The following is an 18,081-nucleotide window of genomic DNA, read 5'->3' on the forward strand; positions in this document are numbered from 1 at the left end:
ATCGGCGAACCTCAAAGTTTTTATTTCTTCTCCATGGATTTTAATACCTACTCCAAATTTTTCTTTTGTTTCCTTTACTGCTTGCTCAATATACAGATTTAATAACATCGGGGAGAGGCTACAATCCTGTCTCACTCCCTTCCCAACCGCTGCTTCCCTTTCATGTCCCTCGACTCTTATAACTGCCATCTGGTTTCTGTACAAATTGTAAATAGCCTTTCGCTCCCTGTATTTTACCCCTGCCACCTTTAGAATTTGAAAGAGAGTATTCCAGTCAACATTGTCAAAAGCTTTCTCTAAGTCTACAAATGCTAGAAACGTAGGTTTGCCTCACGTGTTCCAATATTTCTACGGAATCCAAACTGATCTTCCCCAAGGTTGGCTTCTACTAGTTTTTCCATTCGTCTGCAAAGAATTCGCGACAGTATTTTGCAGCTGTGGCTTATTAAACTGATTGTTCGGTAATTTTCACATATGTAAACACCTGCTTTCTTTGGGATTTGAATTATTATATTCTTGTTGAAGTCTGAGGGTATTTCGCCTGTCTCATACATCTTGTTCACCAGATGGTAGAGTTTTGTCAGGAATGGCTCTCCCAAGGCCATCAGTAGTTCTAATGGAATGTTGTCTACTCCCGGGGCCTTGTTTCGACTCAGGTCTTTCAGTGCTCTGTCAAACTCTTCACGCAGTATTGTATCTCCGATTTCGTCTTCATCTACATTCTCTTCCATTTCCAGAATATTGTCCTCAAGTACATCGCCCTTGTATAGACCCTCTATACACTCCTTCCACCTTTCTGCTTTCCCTTCTTTACTTAGAACTGGGTTTCCATCTGAGCTCTTGATATTCATACAAGTGGTTCTCTTTTCTCCAAAGGTCTCTTTAATTTTCCTGTAGGCAGTATCTACCTTACCCCTAGTGAGATAAGCCTCTACATCCTTACATTTGTCCTCTAGCCATCCCTGCTTCGCCATTTTGCACTTCCCGTCGATCTCATTTTTGAGACGTTTGTATTCCTTTTTGCCTGCTTCATTTACTGCATTTTTATATTTTCTCCTTTCATCAATTAAATTCAATATTTCTGCTGTTACCCAAGGATTTCTACTAGCCCTCGTCTTTTTACCTACTTGATCCTCTGCTGCCTTCACTACTTCATCCCTCAGAGCTGCCCATTCTTCTTCTACTGTATTTCTTTCCCCCATTTGTGACAATTGCTCCCTAATGCTCTCCCTGAAACACTGTACAACCTCTGGTTTAATCAGTTTGTCCAGGTCCCATCTCCTTATATTCCCACCTTCTTGCCGTTTCTTCAGTTTTAATCTACAACTCATAACCAATAGATTGTGGTAAGAGTACACATCTGCCCCTGGAAATGTCTTACAATTTAATACCTGGTTCCTAAATCTCTGTCTTACCATTATATTATCTATCTGATACCTTCTACTATTTCCAGAATTTTTCCATGTGTACAACCTTCTTTTATGATTCTTGAACCAAGTGTTAGTTATGATTAAGTTATGCTCTGTGCAAAATTCTACCAGACGGCTTCCTCTTTCATTTCTTTCCCCCAATCCATATTCACCTACTACGTTTCATTCTCTCCCTTTTCCTTGTCTCGAATTCCAATCACCCATGACTATTAAATTTTCGTCTCCCTTCACTATCTGAATAATTTCTTTTATTTCATCATACATTTCTTTAGTTTCTTCGTCATCTGCAGAGATAGTTGGCATATAAACTTGTACTACTATAGTAGGCGTGGGCTTCGTGTCTATCTTGGCCACAATAACGCGTTCACTATGCTGTTTGTAGTAGCTTACCCGCACTCCGCATGACAAGTATGATCTCTTTAACTGCTCGAAGGAAAGTGAGGATGTGTAACAGAGTGAGTGAAAGAGCCATTCTCAGGCAACCAAGACCAAAATTTTAATTCTTTACTAATCCAAGTCGTGTGAAATATTTTTAGTACCTTATTATTGCTTATTCATTCCCTTATTAACCCCTCCTATTCCTGCCAATTTGGATATGGAGAAAAACACAAATAAAAAGAAACTGCACAATGCATTTGAGAAACGAAGGCAGGTTCTCTGCTACCCATCGAAATGCCTTGATCGTTATTCCACTTGCGGTATCGTTGAACAACCTGTGTGGGCGCGTAACTCTTATATTCGAATTAAAAATATTCTTGCTTGCAATTTATTCTTTTACAGTATTTTAAAAACCATAAAACGACTCTGTGGTAGAGTGAAGGACTCTTCAAATCACATGAATTCGTAGAGACCTTTTCGTTTTACAACATTAAAAAAACCATAAAGGGCTCTGTACTACAATGAAACACGCATGGAATCAGATGAAACCTCAGATACCTTAATAAAGTCGTATCAGCAGGTCAGAATGGTGAAATGGTAGAATCACACACACACAAAGAATTCTACACATTCAAACGTAGTCCACCGTGCTGCCGTCGTAGCTTCACGGCAAGAGCGTCAGGTGGGCACGCACACAGGTGAGCTGTAAAATGCCGTAGAAGGAAAATTTTGAGGTAATTTGAAGATTCCCTACGAAGGCGAAGCGCATCGCTAGGAAAGGAATAACATGCAACCAAGACTGGTTTTAGATGAAATGTTGCATATAAGTTTGCTGTACGAGAATGCCTAAGGGTGTGGAAGAAATTTTAGATAAGTATCAGTTGTAAGACGTTTTCTTAGGTTTGCAGAAGAATACGCGTTTGCGAACGCCTCTTATGATGATGAAAAATGCTCAGTTTTTAATTAACTGTTGTTCTCGTAAATTCTGAGTCGATTACGAGTGTTGAAATGTAGGTATGTTTTCTTAAAAATGAGGAGTGGGCGTTGAGTCAAACTATCGTAAAGTCTTTCATTTTAGGTTGTACGCAAGCGAACTGTGAAATATAAGTCGAATCGGTTGCCTGTATCAAAAACTTTCCGCTAGTGACTGCTAAAATTTGTGGGCTAACATTGGGACACAAGTTGGCCAGCGACTGCTGAAACTCATGGAGCGCGTTTGTCACCCTACAGCCCAGACGCCCCAGTTCATACCGGCTGTAATCTGAGTTTCAGAGGACCGTGGATCGCCCTGTATGGCTTCGCGAAGGCGACGTGACGTCTGTTTGTCCAACAGTTGTGCTCTGCATTTACGGCGGTTTACGAGGGTGCAAACGTTGTCTCTCCAATATTCAGCATCGATACATGTTTCTGAAACAGGCTGTTCAGACATCTCGTCTACTCTCGCGCCAGACACCACATCTAACCACAACATTCGGGCGTGATGCAAGACCCATCAGCAAATATGACCAACCTGTCCATGACTTTTGGCATCTTAGTATATAAAGCTCAACTACACTTGCCGATCTTGCTGGTGCTCGAATGCAGAGAAAGTGGCGTTCTTACGACTGTTTCTTCTCGTTTCAGCGTTTACAGCGTGCTGTGACAATGCTCAACGACAATCAGCAGCACCAGACTGATGGGAATCGCGAAGAGCATCAGAGTAAGGAGGAGGAGGAGGAGCAGGGGGAAGAGGACAAGCAGAGGAGACCAGACCAGCATGAGACTGAGAAGCTGCTGGCCACAGAAGAAGAGAAGGCTGGCACAGCGCCGCTTGAACAGGAGCAGCAGCCGCCACAGCAGGGGGGTGCGGTGGACGGCGGGCAGCCGCCGGCTCCAGATGGGGGCTGGGGGTGGGTCGTGGCCGCCTCAGTTGCCTTCTGCTGTGTGAGTAGCGCCGCGACTAGCCACACCCTGTGCTGACGTGTAATAGCGTTCTAAACACTGGAAAAAGTTTCAGGAAGGGGTCGTATAGGCTACATTTAACAATAGATTAGTTGAGAAACCTGGCGTTGCCCGAGTATTTATTTATTCCAATCTTCTATTTAGCCTATCGCCTCCTCTCTTCTCTCTCCGTCCATCTCCCCCATCCCCCTCTCTCTGTCCATCTCTTCCTCCTCACTCTCCCTGTCAATTTGCTCCTCTCCCCTTTGTCCATTTACTCGTTACCCGTCTGTCAATCTCCTCCTCCCCCTTTGGATTCGATCTCCTCCTGCACCTCTCTTTAACAGTCTCCTCCATTGCCCTCTCTCTAACTCCTCCTCTTCCCTTTCTTTGTCCGTTTCCTCGTCCCCCTTTGTCTCTTCATCTCCTCCTCCCAAACTCCCTGCCTGTCTCTTACTCTCCCTGCCTCTGCCCGTCTCCACTTTCCTCTCTCTGTTCATCTCTTCCTTTCACCTCTCTCTGTCCATTTCCCCTCCCTTATCTCTGACCATCTTCTCCTCTTCCTGTCTTTGCCTATTTCCTCCTTCCCTCTCGCTATCTCTCTCTTCATCCTGCCTTCTCTCCCCACGTTACCACACTCACCCGAATAAGAGACTCGTGGTTCTTACGCCTACAGTATTTTTTTCCAGGTTGTACCTAATACCTGTGCCAAATTTCAGTGCAATCATTCCAGGGGTTTAGTATGAGCTTTTGTACTCGTGGCATTGCTCGCATACGCACATGTCAAATACATTCTACACATATTTACCATATTTCACGGGTATTTGTACACGTATTTCAACTGTATAAATGATAATTAATTGAAACCCTCAGCTGCCGACAGGTGTTGTTGATATACCTTGATGGGGACAGCTGAAAATGTGTGCCCCGAACAGGACTCTAACCCGGGATCTCCTGCTTACATGGCAGACACTCTATCCATCTGAGCCACCGAGGACACAGATGAATAGCGCGACTGCAGGTACATTACGTATGTACATTGTGGACAGTTGGGAATGTGGGTCTCACGGGAAGCGTGCAAGGGATTAGTCCCTGCAGTCGCACTGTTTATCCGTGTCCTCGGTGGCTCAGATGGATAGAACGTCTGCCATGTAAGCAGGAGATCGCGGGTTAGAGTCCTGTTCGGGGCACACATATTCAGCTGCCCCCTTCAAGGTATATCAACAACACCTGTCGGTAGCTGAGGGTTTCATTTAATTATGATTTATTCTAGAGAAGCTGCACGGTCATCAATCGTATCTGTTCTTTCGAGAACAGTTACTGTCATCATTTCATCTGTATGTTTAGGGAATTTAGCACTGCAGTGTCATTTTCCCGCAACTTAATGCTTATGACGTCTATCTCATGATCTAAGAATCGTACAATGACGTAATTTTTATGATACATTCTGCGGTATATGTGAGTACTGTCTCCAAATGCGTTACGAATAAAGCTGATAGTAAAGAAGTAATAAATTAAAACGTCACGCTTCATGTGGCAGTTTTACTGCACGAATAACGAAAATTTAGTAAGCGGCCAACTTTTTTCCTTTCATCATTTTATAGGAGCCTTAAGAAAGAAAAAGTTTCGTAAAGGTTTGAAACTAGTTACACAGTTTGTTGCAAGTCTCTAAATACTGTCATTCTCAAATACTGAAAAACTAAATTATAGGTATTCCAGTGTCGTGGGCTACAATGGTTATTCACCCCCACCTCTTTCAAAGGTAGGTGGCTTTTACCCCCGCGGGGATTGTTTCCAGGCAATAAAGATGTACCAAGTTTGGTTGAAATTTGTCCAGTAGTTTAGGAGGATATGTGGAACATACACTCCTGGAAATGGAAAAAAGAACACATTGACACCGGTGTGTCAGACCCACCATACTTGCTCCGGACACTGCGAGAGGGCTGTACAAGCAATGATCACACGCACGGCACAGCGGACACACCAGGAACCGCGGTGTTGCCCGTCGAATGGCGCTAGCTGCGCAGCATTTGTGCACCGCCGCCGTCAGTGTCAGTCAGTTTGCCGTGGCATACGGAGCTCCATCGCAGTCTTTAACACTGGTAGCATGCCGCGACAGCGTGGACGTGAACCGTATGTGCAGTTGACGGACTTTGAGCGAGGGCGTATAGTGGGCATGCGGGAGGCCGGGTGGACGTACCGCCGAATTGCTCAACACGTGGGGCGTGAGGTCTCCACAGTACATCGATGTTGTCGCCAGTGGTCGGTGGAAGGTGCACGTGCCCGTCGACCTGGGACCGGACCGCAGCGACGCACGGATGCACGCCAAGACCGTAGGATCCTACGCAGTGCCGTAGGGGACCGCACCGCCACTTCCCAGCAAATTAGGGACGCTGTTGCTCCTGGGGTATCGGCGAGGACCATTCGCAACCGTCTCCATGAAGCAGGGCTACGGTCCCACACACCGTTAGTCCGTCTTCCGCTCACGCCCCAACATCGTGCAGCCCGCCTCCAGTGGTGTCGCGACAGGCGTGAATGGAGGGACGAATGGAGACGTGTCGTCTTCAGCGATGAGAGTCGCTTCTGCCTTGGTGCCAATGATGGTCGTATGCGTGTTTGGCGCCGTGCAGGTGAGCGCCACAATCAGGACTGCATACGACCGAGGCACACAGGGCCAACACCCGGCATCATGGTGTGGGGAGCGATCTCCTACACTGGCCGTACACCACTGGTGATCGTCGAGGGCACACTGAATAGTGCACGGTACATCCAAACCGTCATCGAACCCATCGTTCTACCATTCCTAGACCGGCAAGGGAACTTGCTGTTCCAACAGGACAATGCACGTCCGCATGTATCCCGTGCCACCCAACGTGCTCTAGAAGGTGTAAGTCAACTACCCTGGCCAGCAAGATCTCCGGATCTGTCCCCCATTGAGCATGTTTGGGACTGGATGAAGCGTCGTCTCACGCGGTCTGCACGTCCAGCACGAACGCTGGTCCAACTGAGGCGCCAGGTGGAAATGGCATGGCAAGCCGTTCCACAGGACTACATCCAGCATCTCTACGATCGTCTCCATGGGAGAATAGCAGCCTGAATTGCTGGGAAAGGTGGATATACACTGTACTAGTGCCGACATTGTGCATGCTCTGTTGCCTGTGTCTATGTGCCTGTGGTTCTGTCAGTGTGATCATGTGATGTATCTGACCCCAGGAATGTGTCAATAAAGTTTCCCCTTCCTGGGACAATGAATTCACGGTGTTCTTATTTCAATTTCCAGGAATGTACATAGATACTTCTATACATATTTACATGTATACAAATATAATTCTTTATAATTTCTATGGATTCCATACAATACCAGTGACGAAACTTTAGTAGTGGCAACTATTTACAACTTATGGAAAACAGATGAATGTTTTAAAGTTTTTACTGTCCTTCAGAGTAGTCACCAGCGTTGTTTATAATCTGTTGCCAGAGATGTGGAAGTCGTAGGACACGCCTAGCAGAGCCAGTTGTTGTGTTCTGCTCACTCGTCTAACACACGGTGCCTAGGAAAGCTGCTTTCTCGGATCGCTAGACAACAATTCAAGCAAATCGTGTTAATGCAGTGTATTACAGTAAAGATAAATGACAATAGTTTACTTTCCGTATCCACATTTGTGCGTCTCCAAGCAAATGGTGACGTGCAAACAATAAATGTCCTTCGGTAAATACAATTCCAATGCAAGCAAAACAAGACAGTTCATAAGTCACTACTGTAGCGTTCGGAGGACGGCTCCACTCGGGCCGCGGCTAGGCGAGGCGGCGCTTATATTCTCTTCGTGTAGAGGCCGCTCCTGTCTCTGAGTCGTCCTAGAGAAAGGTCCGTCAGCGTATTATTGGCTGAAATCGTTTCATATCCCTCTCTGCTCTTCCGTTCTTGACGTTACGCCGGAAAACCAGTTACGTTGATAGTTCGATTGCAGCCGTCTGTCCCCGACGAATCTCTGTAATAGTTCTGAAGTGAATGTCGTGAAGTGTTTCCTGCTATTTAGGATTCAAAGAAGCAAAGAAGCCACAGCGGCTTAAGTGCAGAGGGTGTGGTGGGCGGTACAGCATTTCCCGGCCCCATCGACTGAACAAAACCAGTCGCTACTTGCGGCATATGCGTCCGAGCATTGCCCTGCAAAACAATGGGAAGTCCTGCAGAAAGTGTAGCCGCCTCTTTCTCTAAGCTGTTCATTTTTGGAACACAGCATGCAGCTAGCTTAGAGAAAAAAACCGTCGACACTTTCTGCAACAACCGCACATTATTTTGGAGGGCAATGCTCAGGCGCATATGGCGCAAGAGGTGACTGATTTGTTCGATCGAGAGCGCTTGGAAGTGCTGTACTCCTCAGAACTGAGCGCTTCAACTTGATTCCTAAATTGAAGGAACCACTTCAAGAGATTTGCTTCAGAACTGTTACAGAGCTTCGTCGCGCAATAGACTGCTGCAGTCGAATTATCAACACCTTGCTAAAGGTGTCTACGACTTCCGCATCGCTGCAGTGGGCTATATGCTATGCTGGAGACTACTCTGAAGGACAGTAAAACTACGAAGCATGTATCTGTTTTTGTACGATTCGCAAATAAACAGTTGTCACGACTGAAGTTCCTACCCTTGTAGATGTAAAATTTGTATTGGTTGCAAAGATACAATTGCATACAGAGACAAGTGTGCATTTCTCGCCTTGGTTCTCCAGTTGCTGTAAATATATTAATCAATTTTAATTTTCGTCTTGAAGTCCGGGATGTGAAGTTCCGTTTGTGTGTGTGTGTGTGTGTGTGTGTGTGTGTGTGTGTGCGTGTGTGTGTGTGTGTATGTGTGTGTGTTTTGTTCGGTGGCCAGGGCTCTACCTACGGTGGAGGTTACTCCCTCAAGTGTAGGGCTACTTATCGGGAACACCATTTATTTGCATAAAATGGGGCACCATTTTGTACTTTTGCGGGCCTTTGGGCACAAATATTGGTCCTTGAGACACTCATTCCTGGTATAATTAAAAGATTTCTCTTATTCTTGATTTTTTAGCAGATCCTAACTTACTCGGATCCTTATTCTTGATTTTTGAAGTGAACCCAACTTATTCGCGACCTAATATCGACATTGGTACTCTTACTTCGTGCCAGCGTGCTGGCTGTACTGTTGCTAAGTCCTGGAGTTGGTTTCGTGTAGGTCTATCTACCTTTCCAAAAAGTCTTCTTGTTGCCTGGATGATTTGAGTTTCGACTGTGGGCACAACGAGTTATGCATGAATTTGGTCCGTGTTTGTCCACCATGGTGCATTTAATACAAGTTTGAGGCATCTGTTCTGGAGCACTTGTAGCGGTCTTTTGTTGGACGCCGGCCGGGGTGGCCAAGCGGTTCTAGGCGCTGCAGTCTGGAACCGTGCGACCGCTACGTTCGCAGGTTCAAATCCTGTCTCGGGCATGGATGTGTGTGATGTCTTTAGGTTAGTTAGGCTTAAGTAGTTCTAAGTTCTAGGGGACTGATAACCTCAGAAGTTAAGTCCCATAGTGCTCAGAGCCATTTGAACCATTTTTGTTGGACTGGCTTGTAATTCCCAATGATGAGCAGCCATACAACATCATGGGTTTTATGATGGCCTTGTATATGTGAAGTTTAGTTTTGTGGGGCATTTCCTTGATTGCAAGTAGAGGATATATTGCATAAATTGCTCGTGATATAAGTAGCCTTTTGCCATCAATGTGTTGTTTGAAAAGCATCTTGTTGTCAATAGTTATTCACTCTATTTAGTGTAGCCCCTTTTTCGGTGTTATTTACTTGTTCCTGGAGTCCTGTTATTGTGGTGTTGAGCCGTCGGTGCCGTGTCATCGGCGAATTGTGCAATAATGGAGTTTTCTGTGGCTGCAATTTCGTTTACGTATTCTGTGAAGAGCGTCGCTGAGAGAATCGAGCCCTGTGGTATTTCTTCTTGTAGTGCTGTGACTTCAGATCGCTTTCGGTCAATTAGGACAAAGCATCTTCTGTTCTTTAGTTAACTGTCCAGGATATTCATGTAACAGTCCGGTATGTCTGTATCTTCCTTAAGTCTGGTGACCAGACTATCCTTCCATACGTTATCACATGCCTTTTCGACATCCAGGAAGACTGCAACTGTATACCGAGAGTAATTCATGTTTTTTTTTTGTAATGTATTCTGTAATTGTTAAAACTTGTAATTCGGCACAGAGTGTTCCTTGAAAAGCAACCTGTTCTCTTCTGATTATGTTTCGGTCCAGGAGTGGTTGTTTGATGCGTCAGAGTAGGACTCGCTCCAAAACTTTAGACATCGTTGGGAGGAGGCTTATAGATCAGTGGTTTTCTGTTTTATTTATGTCTTTTCTTGTTTTTGGTATTGGAAAGATTTGGGTAATCTTCCACACTTCTGGAAAGTAGTGTTGTAAGAGGCATGAGTTAAGGATTCTGGTAAGAAATTCTATGGGCTTTCTCGGCAGATGTTGTAGTTGGATGTCGGTTATTAGGACCTGTCCAGGTGCTGAGTTTATACCAAGTCTGCTCATAATTCTTTTTATTTCTGCTGGTGTGGTTAGTTACAGTTGGACGCTAGATGGTGTTTCCCTTACATTTCGCGCTACTGCCATAACATACCTTTCCAACTGGTTAGCCTCTTGTTGGGGATATTCTTCTACCTCGACTTTCATTTGTTGTTCGTACGTTGTAGCGAACGATCTCGCCTGGCGTAAGGCATCAAAGACTAGGTTGTTGTCTTGCAGCAAGACCGGTTTACGTGGTCTCGTCCCTTTGATATTTCTGATTAATTTCCAACCGTCCCTGTTCCTAAGTTGAAGTGTGCTCATTCTATCTTCCCAGACTTCTGCTTTCCATTCCAGCACACGGCGGTGGATCTCCTTAGTCTGTTGACTTCTCTCCTGTCTTGTTGGTTCCGGGAGCGAAGCCATCTGCGTCTTGCTGTGTTTTTCAGGTATTTAAAGTTTTGGATAAGGTTGTAAGGGTATGAAGATTGGAATGCTGGAAGGTCACCTGGGTGCGTGTCAGTATGCTGTTCTAATTTTGTCAGTTAATGTATCTATTGATTCTTCAATTCGTTGGTGTGAGCTGAGGCCTTTTGTCGGGCGGGTGTTGTTGTTGAACCGTCTTTCAAATTGTTCCCAGTCTACGACCGTGCTGTGGTGCAGCTGAGGTAGTTCTATTGCGTTAACTAAATTTCCAACTACCGGGAGGTGATCGGAAGTGAGCCCCTCCAGTGTCCTTTGGTGGAATTCAGGATTCAGGTTTTTGGTGATGAAGATATCGAGGATATCAGGTTGGTGTCGGTGACTGAAGGTGATCTAGGTCACCTCTTCTGGGGCCGTTACTACTGCATGCAGGCGTCCCTCCAAATCGTGTAGCTGATTCCCGTGTACATTGTTCCTACGTGAATTCCAAGCAGTATTTTTGGCATTTAGATCTCCGCCGAGTAATACACGGTCGTGGTTGTCGAAGATCTGAAAAAAGTCATTTTCGTCGAAAATTGCCCTGGGGCTGAGATACGCAACCACCAGGGTGACCTTGCCTTGCGATGTTTCGATAGTGACTATTGTAGCTTCGAAAGACGTCATGGGCTGTGTGAGTTCAGGGTTATGTCTGATCTGCGATCGGAGAAAGATGGCTGTCCCTGCTCCCTGTCTGTTGGTGCGGTCCGTTCTGTGGCAAATCATATTTCGTAATTTGAAGGTTTCTGTGGGCCGTAAACGCGACTCCGTAACAAATACTATGTCAATTTTTTGATTTTCGACAAATTCATTTAGTAGGTCCTTTTTGTTCATCAATCCTGCGGCATTGAAGTTGCAAAAACGTAGGTTGTATCGTTTAGTGAGTCTAATTTCCATGTGTGTTTCCGAAAAATTTCATCACTCCTCCAATCATTGTCATAATTTTGGACAGTAAGTCTGGTGCTGTGGTGAATTGGTGGATGGTCGATGTTACGATGGAGTTGATGTTTGTCCATTGAAACCGTTCCCATACACTTTTAATCTGATTGATGATGTTGAAAAAAGCAGAGAGTCCGGTGGTTGATTGGTTAGTGTTGGAATGTGTTCCTTCTTGTGATTGGTTGTTTGAGGTAGTGGGCTCGTTTGGTCGAATGTTTGCCCAAGTTCTCCTTCACCTACGATAGTCTTCTGCAGGTGTGGGCATTCGTGTTATCTTAATGCCTGACTGGGTACTTCTGGTTGCTGGTGCGGTGGTCTGAGGTCTTCGGGTGTGATATGCCCTGATTGTCTTTTGGAACTCTTCACATCCTCTGAATGAAGCAGGGTGACCGTCTTGACTGTGATTGACACAACTTGGAGTGGTGGTTTTTGGTTACTTACAATCTCTCGCCCCGTGATCTCCTCCACATCGTACACACCTCGTCGGCATTGAGCAGTAAGTTGAGGTGTGAAAGAATCCCTGACATTTTTTTACATTGAGGTAGGCCATCTTCGCTCTGGTATGATTCTATTTTTATCTTTGTATCTTATATGTATCTTACGTGGTAGATTGTGTCGTTCTCGACTTTCTCGACGAGAGTGACACAGAAGACGTCCATGGGGCGTAAATCTTTGGTGTCATTATCCCTCTTCTTGTACCGTTGAACATCATGCGGAAGAAAGTTTAGTAATTTGAGATCTTCCTCTACTTCTTGTTCTGGATCCGTTTCTGGGAGACCTTTTATAACTACTTTGAGGTGTCGTTCGCTCGGTGGTTGGTGTGTGTAGTGATGGATGATATGATGGCGGAAGAAATCCAGTGCGGTTCTTTGGTCCTTGTAGTTTCAAAGTGGTATTTGATAGTTTTACCCTTGTAAATGGATTTAATTAGTCCTTCCATGTACTTTTTTAATGCAGCGATGAGTGTTAAATAGTGGCCTTCATACTGTATTGTAATTGGTGGTATTCTTGGTTTTTTCAGTGTACTCTGAGTTTTTGTTTGTTGTGTTGTGTCAGCAGTTCCGGTGGTGTCTGTCGGTTGTGCAAGTCCTGTTCATGGATCAAAACGGTTTTCCGTATGTACATTGAAGGCTTTCACAATAACTACGCACCCTCAGACTCAGAGCTGAAATATTAAAAGTTTAGGCTAGTTTCGCTTTCTCGGGGCTGGGATACGAAGTTGCCGCATTACAGGCCAAATAAAGCTGAATCTACAATATACGATAAGAATACACGCATGAATCGAATGGTCGAAGGTTTCCATCACTCGGCAACTGCGAATTATGAAAGTAACATATAAATTTATAAATGAAAGATTCCAATTAAATAAAATCTGCAGGTACTATCTTAACGGCTTTAAATAATGAGTACGATAGTAGAAGTATTTTTGAGAATGCTGTATATTTCTGCAAATCACTTACTGGTGCCGATGGCCCAGCAAATAAATAACATATAAGCTGAATGACAGGGAAACAATTGATTCCTACTTCACGTAATTAGTTGCGAACAACAAGATAGCTCACGAGATATTAACTTCTGATCGCATACTACGACTTCACTGCAGAAGCCACGGAAATCACACAAGAGCACAAGTCGGCACTCCGAAGTATCTCTACCTCTCGCGATCACGCGCAAACTGCTCCACTCCAAGTCTTTCCCGTGACTTCACGTCCGTCGCCGTACTATCCGTGTCCAGTGCTGTGCCGTACTCTCCAGAACTGCCTCGTGTCCTCTCTCGAAACGATCCTCCTCCCCCACTTCTATACAGTGTCACCATTAACGAGCGCTGTGATTGGCTAGAGCGCTCCTTCCATGTCTCCATGCGAACATACACTCACAAGCATATTTAAGCACTAAATACTGGATTTACATTTAAAAACTTGAAATTAAATAAATATTCCTACGGCTGGACCATAAACACGCTCTAACACACATTTTTAAATACATAAACAAACATACACTCCTGGAAATGGAAAAAAGAACACATTGACACCGGTGTGTCAGACCCACCATACTTGCTCCGGACACTGCGAGAGGGCTGTACAAGTAATGATCACACGCACGGCACAGCGGACACACCAGGAACCGCGGTGTTGGCCGTCGAATGGCGCTAGCTGCGCAGCATTTGTGCACCGCCGCCGTCAGTGTCAGCCAGTTTGCCGTGGCATACGGAGCTCCATCGCAGTCATTAACACTGGTAGCATGCCGCGACAGGGTGGACGTGAACCGTATGTGCAGTTGACGGACTTTGAGCGAGGGCGTATAGTGGGCATGCGGGAGGCCGGGTGGACGTACCGCCGAATTGCTCAACACGTGGGGCGTGAGGTCTCCACAGTACATCGATGTTGTTGCCAGTGGTCGGCGGAAGGTGCACGTGCCCGTCGACCTGGGACCGGACCGCAGCGACGCACGGATGCACGCCAAGACCGTAGGATCCTACGCAGTGCCGTAGGGGACCGCACCGCCACTTCCCAGCAAATTAGGGACACTGTTGCTCCTGGGGTATCGGCGAGGACCATTCGCAACCGTCTCCATGAAGCTGGGCTACGGCCCCGCACACCATTAGGCCGTCTTCCGCTCACGCCCCAACATCGTGCAGCCCGCCTCCAGTGGTGTCGCGACAGGCGTGAATGGAGGGACGAATGGAGACGTGTCGTCTTCAGCGATGAGAGTCGCTTCTGCCTTGGTGCCAATGATGGTCGTATGCGTGTTTGGCGCCGTGCAGGTGAGCGCCACAATCAGGACTGCATACGACCGAGGCACACAGGGCCAACACCCCGCATCATGGTGTGGGGAGCGATCTCCTACACTGGCCGTACACCACTGGTGATCGTCGAGGGGACACTGAATAGTGCACGGTACATCCAAACCGTCATCGAACCCATCGTTCTACCATTCCTAGATCGGCAAGGGAGCTTGCTGTTCCAACAGGACAATGCATGTCCGCATGTATCCCATGCCACCCAACGTGCTCTAGAAGGTGTAAGTCAACTACCCTGGCCAGCAAGATCTCCGGATCTGTCCCCCTTTGAGCATGTTTGGGACGGGATGAAGCGTCGTCTCACGCGGTCTGCACGTCCAGCACGAACGCTGGTCCAACTGAGGCGCCAGGTGGAAATGGCATAGCAAGCCGTTCCACAGGACTACATCCAGCATCTCTACGATCGTCTCCATGGGAGAATAGCAGCCTGCATTGCTGCGAAAGGTGGATATACACTGTACTAGTGCCGACATTGTGCATGCTCTGTTACCTGTGTCTATGTGCCTGTAGTTCTGTCAGTGTGATCATGTGATGTATCTGACCCCAGGAATGTGTCAATAAAGTTTCCCCTTCCTGGGACAATGAATTCACGGTGTTCTTATTTCAATTTCCAGGAGTGTATATCAAAAGAATGGAAGCAAAAGGTAGGCCAGGAGACTAATGTCTCTGTGCTTTCTAACACACAGTAAATATTTAACCAATTTCTTCATGAATAGTATATATCGGATATAAACAAAGACATAGATGAATAAACATATTTATAAGCATGCTGCTACCGTTTTTTCGTGTAACTGTGGAGTACTTATGGCCTGACGCGATCGATAGTAATCGGCCACTTTGACCTCCAATAACTCATGTATTATTCAAGTTACATGCCTGTAATTCATACCAGTTTATGTTTACACTAATAGCTTTCTAAAGACACATCGATCGACAAAATCTGAAGAACCGTTTAGATTTTGGAAATTCGTTGCTGGATATTACTTGTATAATTTACCGTCAGATACTAAACTGTAAACTAATAAAAATATTGAAAATCTGATTACACGATCAGAATCGGTGTCCAAATAATATTAATGTACATGTTTTTTTAAGGTATCACGATCCATCTGGCTACTATTAATTTCTGTACGAACTGTGAAATGTCTGCCATTAAGGTTTCACAAAGTCCACCATCTTTGGCACTCCCAGCATAGAAATCTAGACCGATGATGTTCTGTTTGAATTTGCATTAAGAAGTTTTTTAACTATGATTGTGATTGTTATTTGTTGGTAAATTCGACTGCATCGTTTAAGCATGCAGGACGAATTTAGAAGTGCTGAATGCACCGATATGGTACTCTTCACGGGTTTTCCAATTGAAAGTAGGCTGCTTATAGAAAATACGGAATAAGAATTCACAACCTCAGAGTGACAGATGCAAGAGTGTTTACTTGCATTTTCATTGACCAGCATTTCATCTCAACGTACAAATGAACAGATGTGGATGAAGTAGGAGGCATTATTCAGTTGGTAGAACGTAGTCCTTCAACAGGCACAAGTTGGATTTGTACACTTGTCGGTGTTCCACATACAAGAATATGATGGACATTACATATGTACGGTCTCTATCCTTATCTTTAAAACTGATTCAATACCTACTAGAAGGAGATTAAAGTAAAGGATTGGAGTTTTGTCGTTGACATATTCCAAACCGCTGAGTAGTCTCATTAATACTCTTAACTGACGAAGCCAATTACACTCGCGATTTTGTCAATAACACTCGCGACTCAGATCGGTGGACCGACGAATACACACAAGCCATTGTCAGACACAGTTTCAAGAACGCTTCTCTATAAATGTGTGGTGTGTTATTATACGACAATCAGCTGATTGGGCCTGTTCTGTTACCTCATCCTACTACAGAGCACGGTTACTCAGACTTACTAGGAAACTAGCTTCCAGCCTTACTGGAAGAGGTTCCTCTGGGTACAAGGATGGGTATGTTCTTCCAGCATAACAAAGCTCCTGCGCATCGTCAGGTAAAACACTATCTGAACCTAAATCCACCAGATAATAAGCTGACAGATATAGCCACGATTCTTGGCCACCAATGAGCCCAAACATTAGATCATCAGATTTGCCTATGAGTATGGTAGAAAGGCGGAGTCGATACAGAAAAAGTAAACACTAGAGAAGAATCGATCTTTCGGACCTTGAGCAGTTCTGTCCTCGTAAAAGAACTCGAAGACGACCTCAGAACACCTACATGGGGTGTTTTGATGCAATAATTTACCATCAGCCTTATGTATTGTAGAAATGTATTTTATTTTATGAACTTCTATGTGCTACTAGTTTCGGCATTACGTTGATGCCATCTTCAGGCCCCACTCGTCATAGTCGTAAAATCGCTATACACGGAATGAGCCATATAACTGGAACAGTGAATCTATCGTCCCGCAACAGCTCTTGGTGGCCAGGCTACACAGACTCTGAGTCTGTCGGCGAACCTTAAATCTATATTGGATTCCCAGATGCATTCTCCAATTTTTTTTCGCTTATATTTTTCATTTCGAAATTAGGAATAGGAGGGTTAATAAAGTAAGTAGATCAATTAGGAATAATAACAAGGTTCGCAAATCAGTTTCTCGAAAGACCTGGATTAGCAAAGAATTAAAAATTTTATCCTGGTCGCTTTACAATGGCTGTTTCACCCACTCTGTTCTATATCCTCAATTTTCTTCGAACTACAGGATGGCTGTATAACATTCGAAGAACATTTACCCTCGGCTACAAGAATATGAAAAGAACGCAATCTTTGTCCCTTCGAATATTCGTCGGAAAACAGATTTGGTATTACAAATAAACATATATCTTTTTCGGGAATTTATTTTGATGCATATCACGCATATGATAACATTGCCTGAAAAATCGGTACAGCAAGTTGGTCATCAATTGTGCTGTGAACCGTCTTTGCATCCGTGCGATTGCGCAATTACAGTTCAATTTCCAGAAGCAGCCTGCAGTTTAGAAAACACGAAATATTTTTTTTAAGTTTGGGATAAGATAAACATCACATGGCTAACATACAGATGCACAATTCCATGGTATTACTTCTACCGTGTCAGTCAGTTGGCCCTCATCAGCTATGAACACGCTGTCACACAAGCCTGTATTAGTTTGTGCACACCAGGAATCCAGTTGCATGCAAAACTTATCAGCAACGTATGGTTTTAAAATGTTCTCAAGATATATTTTGAAATTTGTCAGTTTCCCGGATTTGGAGCAAGTGACGTCCGTCAAGCGATCGCCTACTCTTATACCCCAAGGAACAAATTATCATTAGTTTCTTATAAGCACTCGACAACTATAGGCAATCACTTTCTAAACGCTGTGATGGAATATTGCGCCATGTACAATGAGTTATTTTATGTATACTACAAACTGCGATAAGGGTTCTTGTTTCTCCGTTATACGATAACTTACAACGAATGCTCGCCTTCATAACGGTCTTACTCGGAGATTTTTTCATACAAAAAGGCTTAAAATTATAATTCCTTACAAATTCAAATCGTTTAAGAAATTTATTTGCCCACATTGTTAATATTCCTTGTTGGTTAACTTACCGTATTAACCCTCCTATTCCTCCCAATTTTG

The 18,081-nt window shown here is 44.7% G+C and overlaps 1 protein-coding gene across 1 annotated transcript in view; it reads left to right on the forward strand.

Annotated features, from left to right (window-relative positions):
* Nucleotides 1-18,081, forward strand: part of LOC124607277 (monocarboxylate transporter 13-like) — a 97,152-nt gene that overhangs the window by 13,278 nt on the left and 65,793 nt on the right. Inside the window, exon 2 of the mRNA XM_047139556.1 lies at nucleotides 3,432-3,731. Within this exon, the coding sequence (XP_046995512.1) occupies nucleotides 3,453-3,731 (279 nt within the window). The 5' untranslated portion in view covers nucleotides 3,432-3,452. The remainder of the gene's footprint in view (nucleotides 1-3,431; nucleotides 3,732-18,081) is intronic.

The sequence above is a fragment of the Schistocerca americana genome, chromosome 3, assembly GCF_021461395.2.
Source record: "Schistocerca americana isolate TAMUIC-IGC-003095 chromosome 3, iqSchAmer2.1, whole genome shotgun sequence".
NCBI lineage: Eukaryota > Metazoa > Arthropoda > Insecta > Orthoptera > Acrididae > Schistocerca > Schistocerca americana.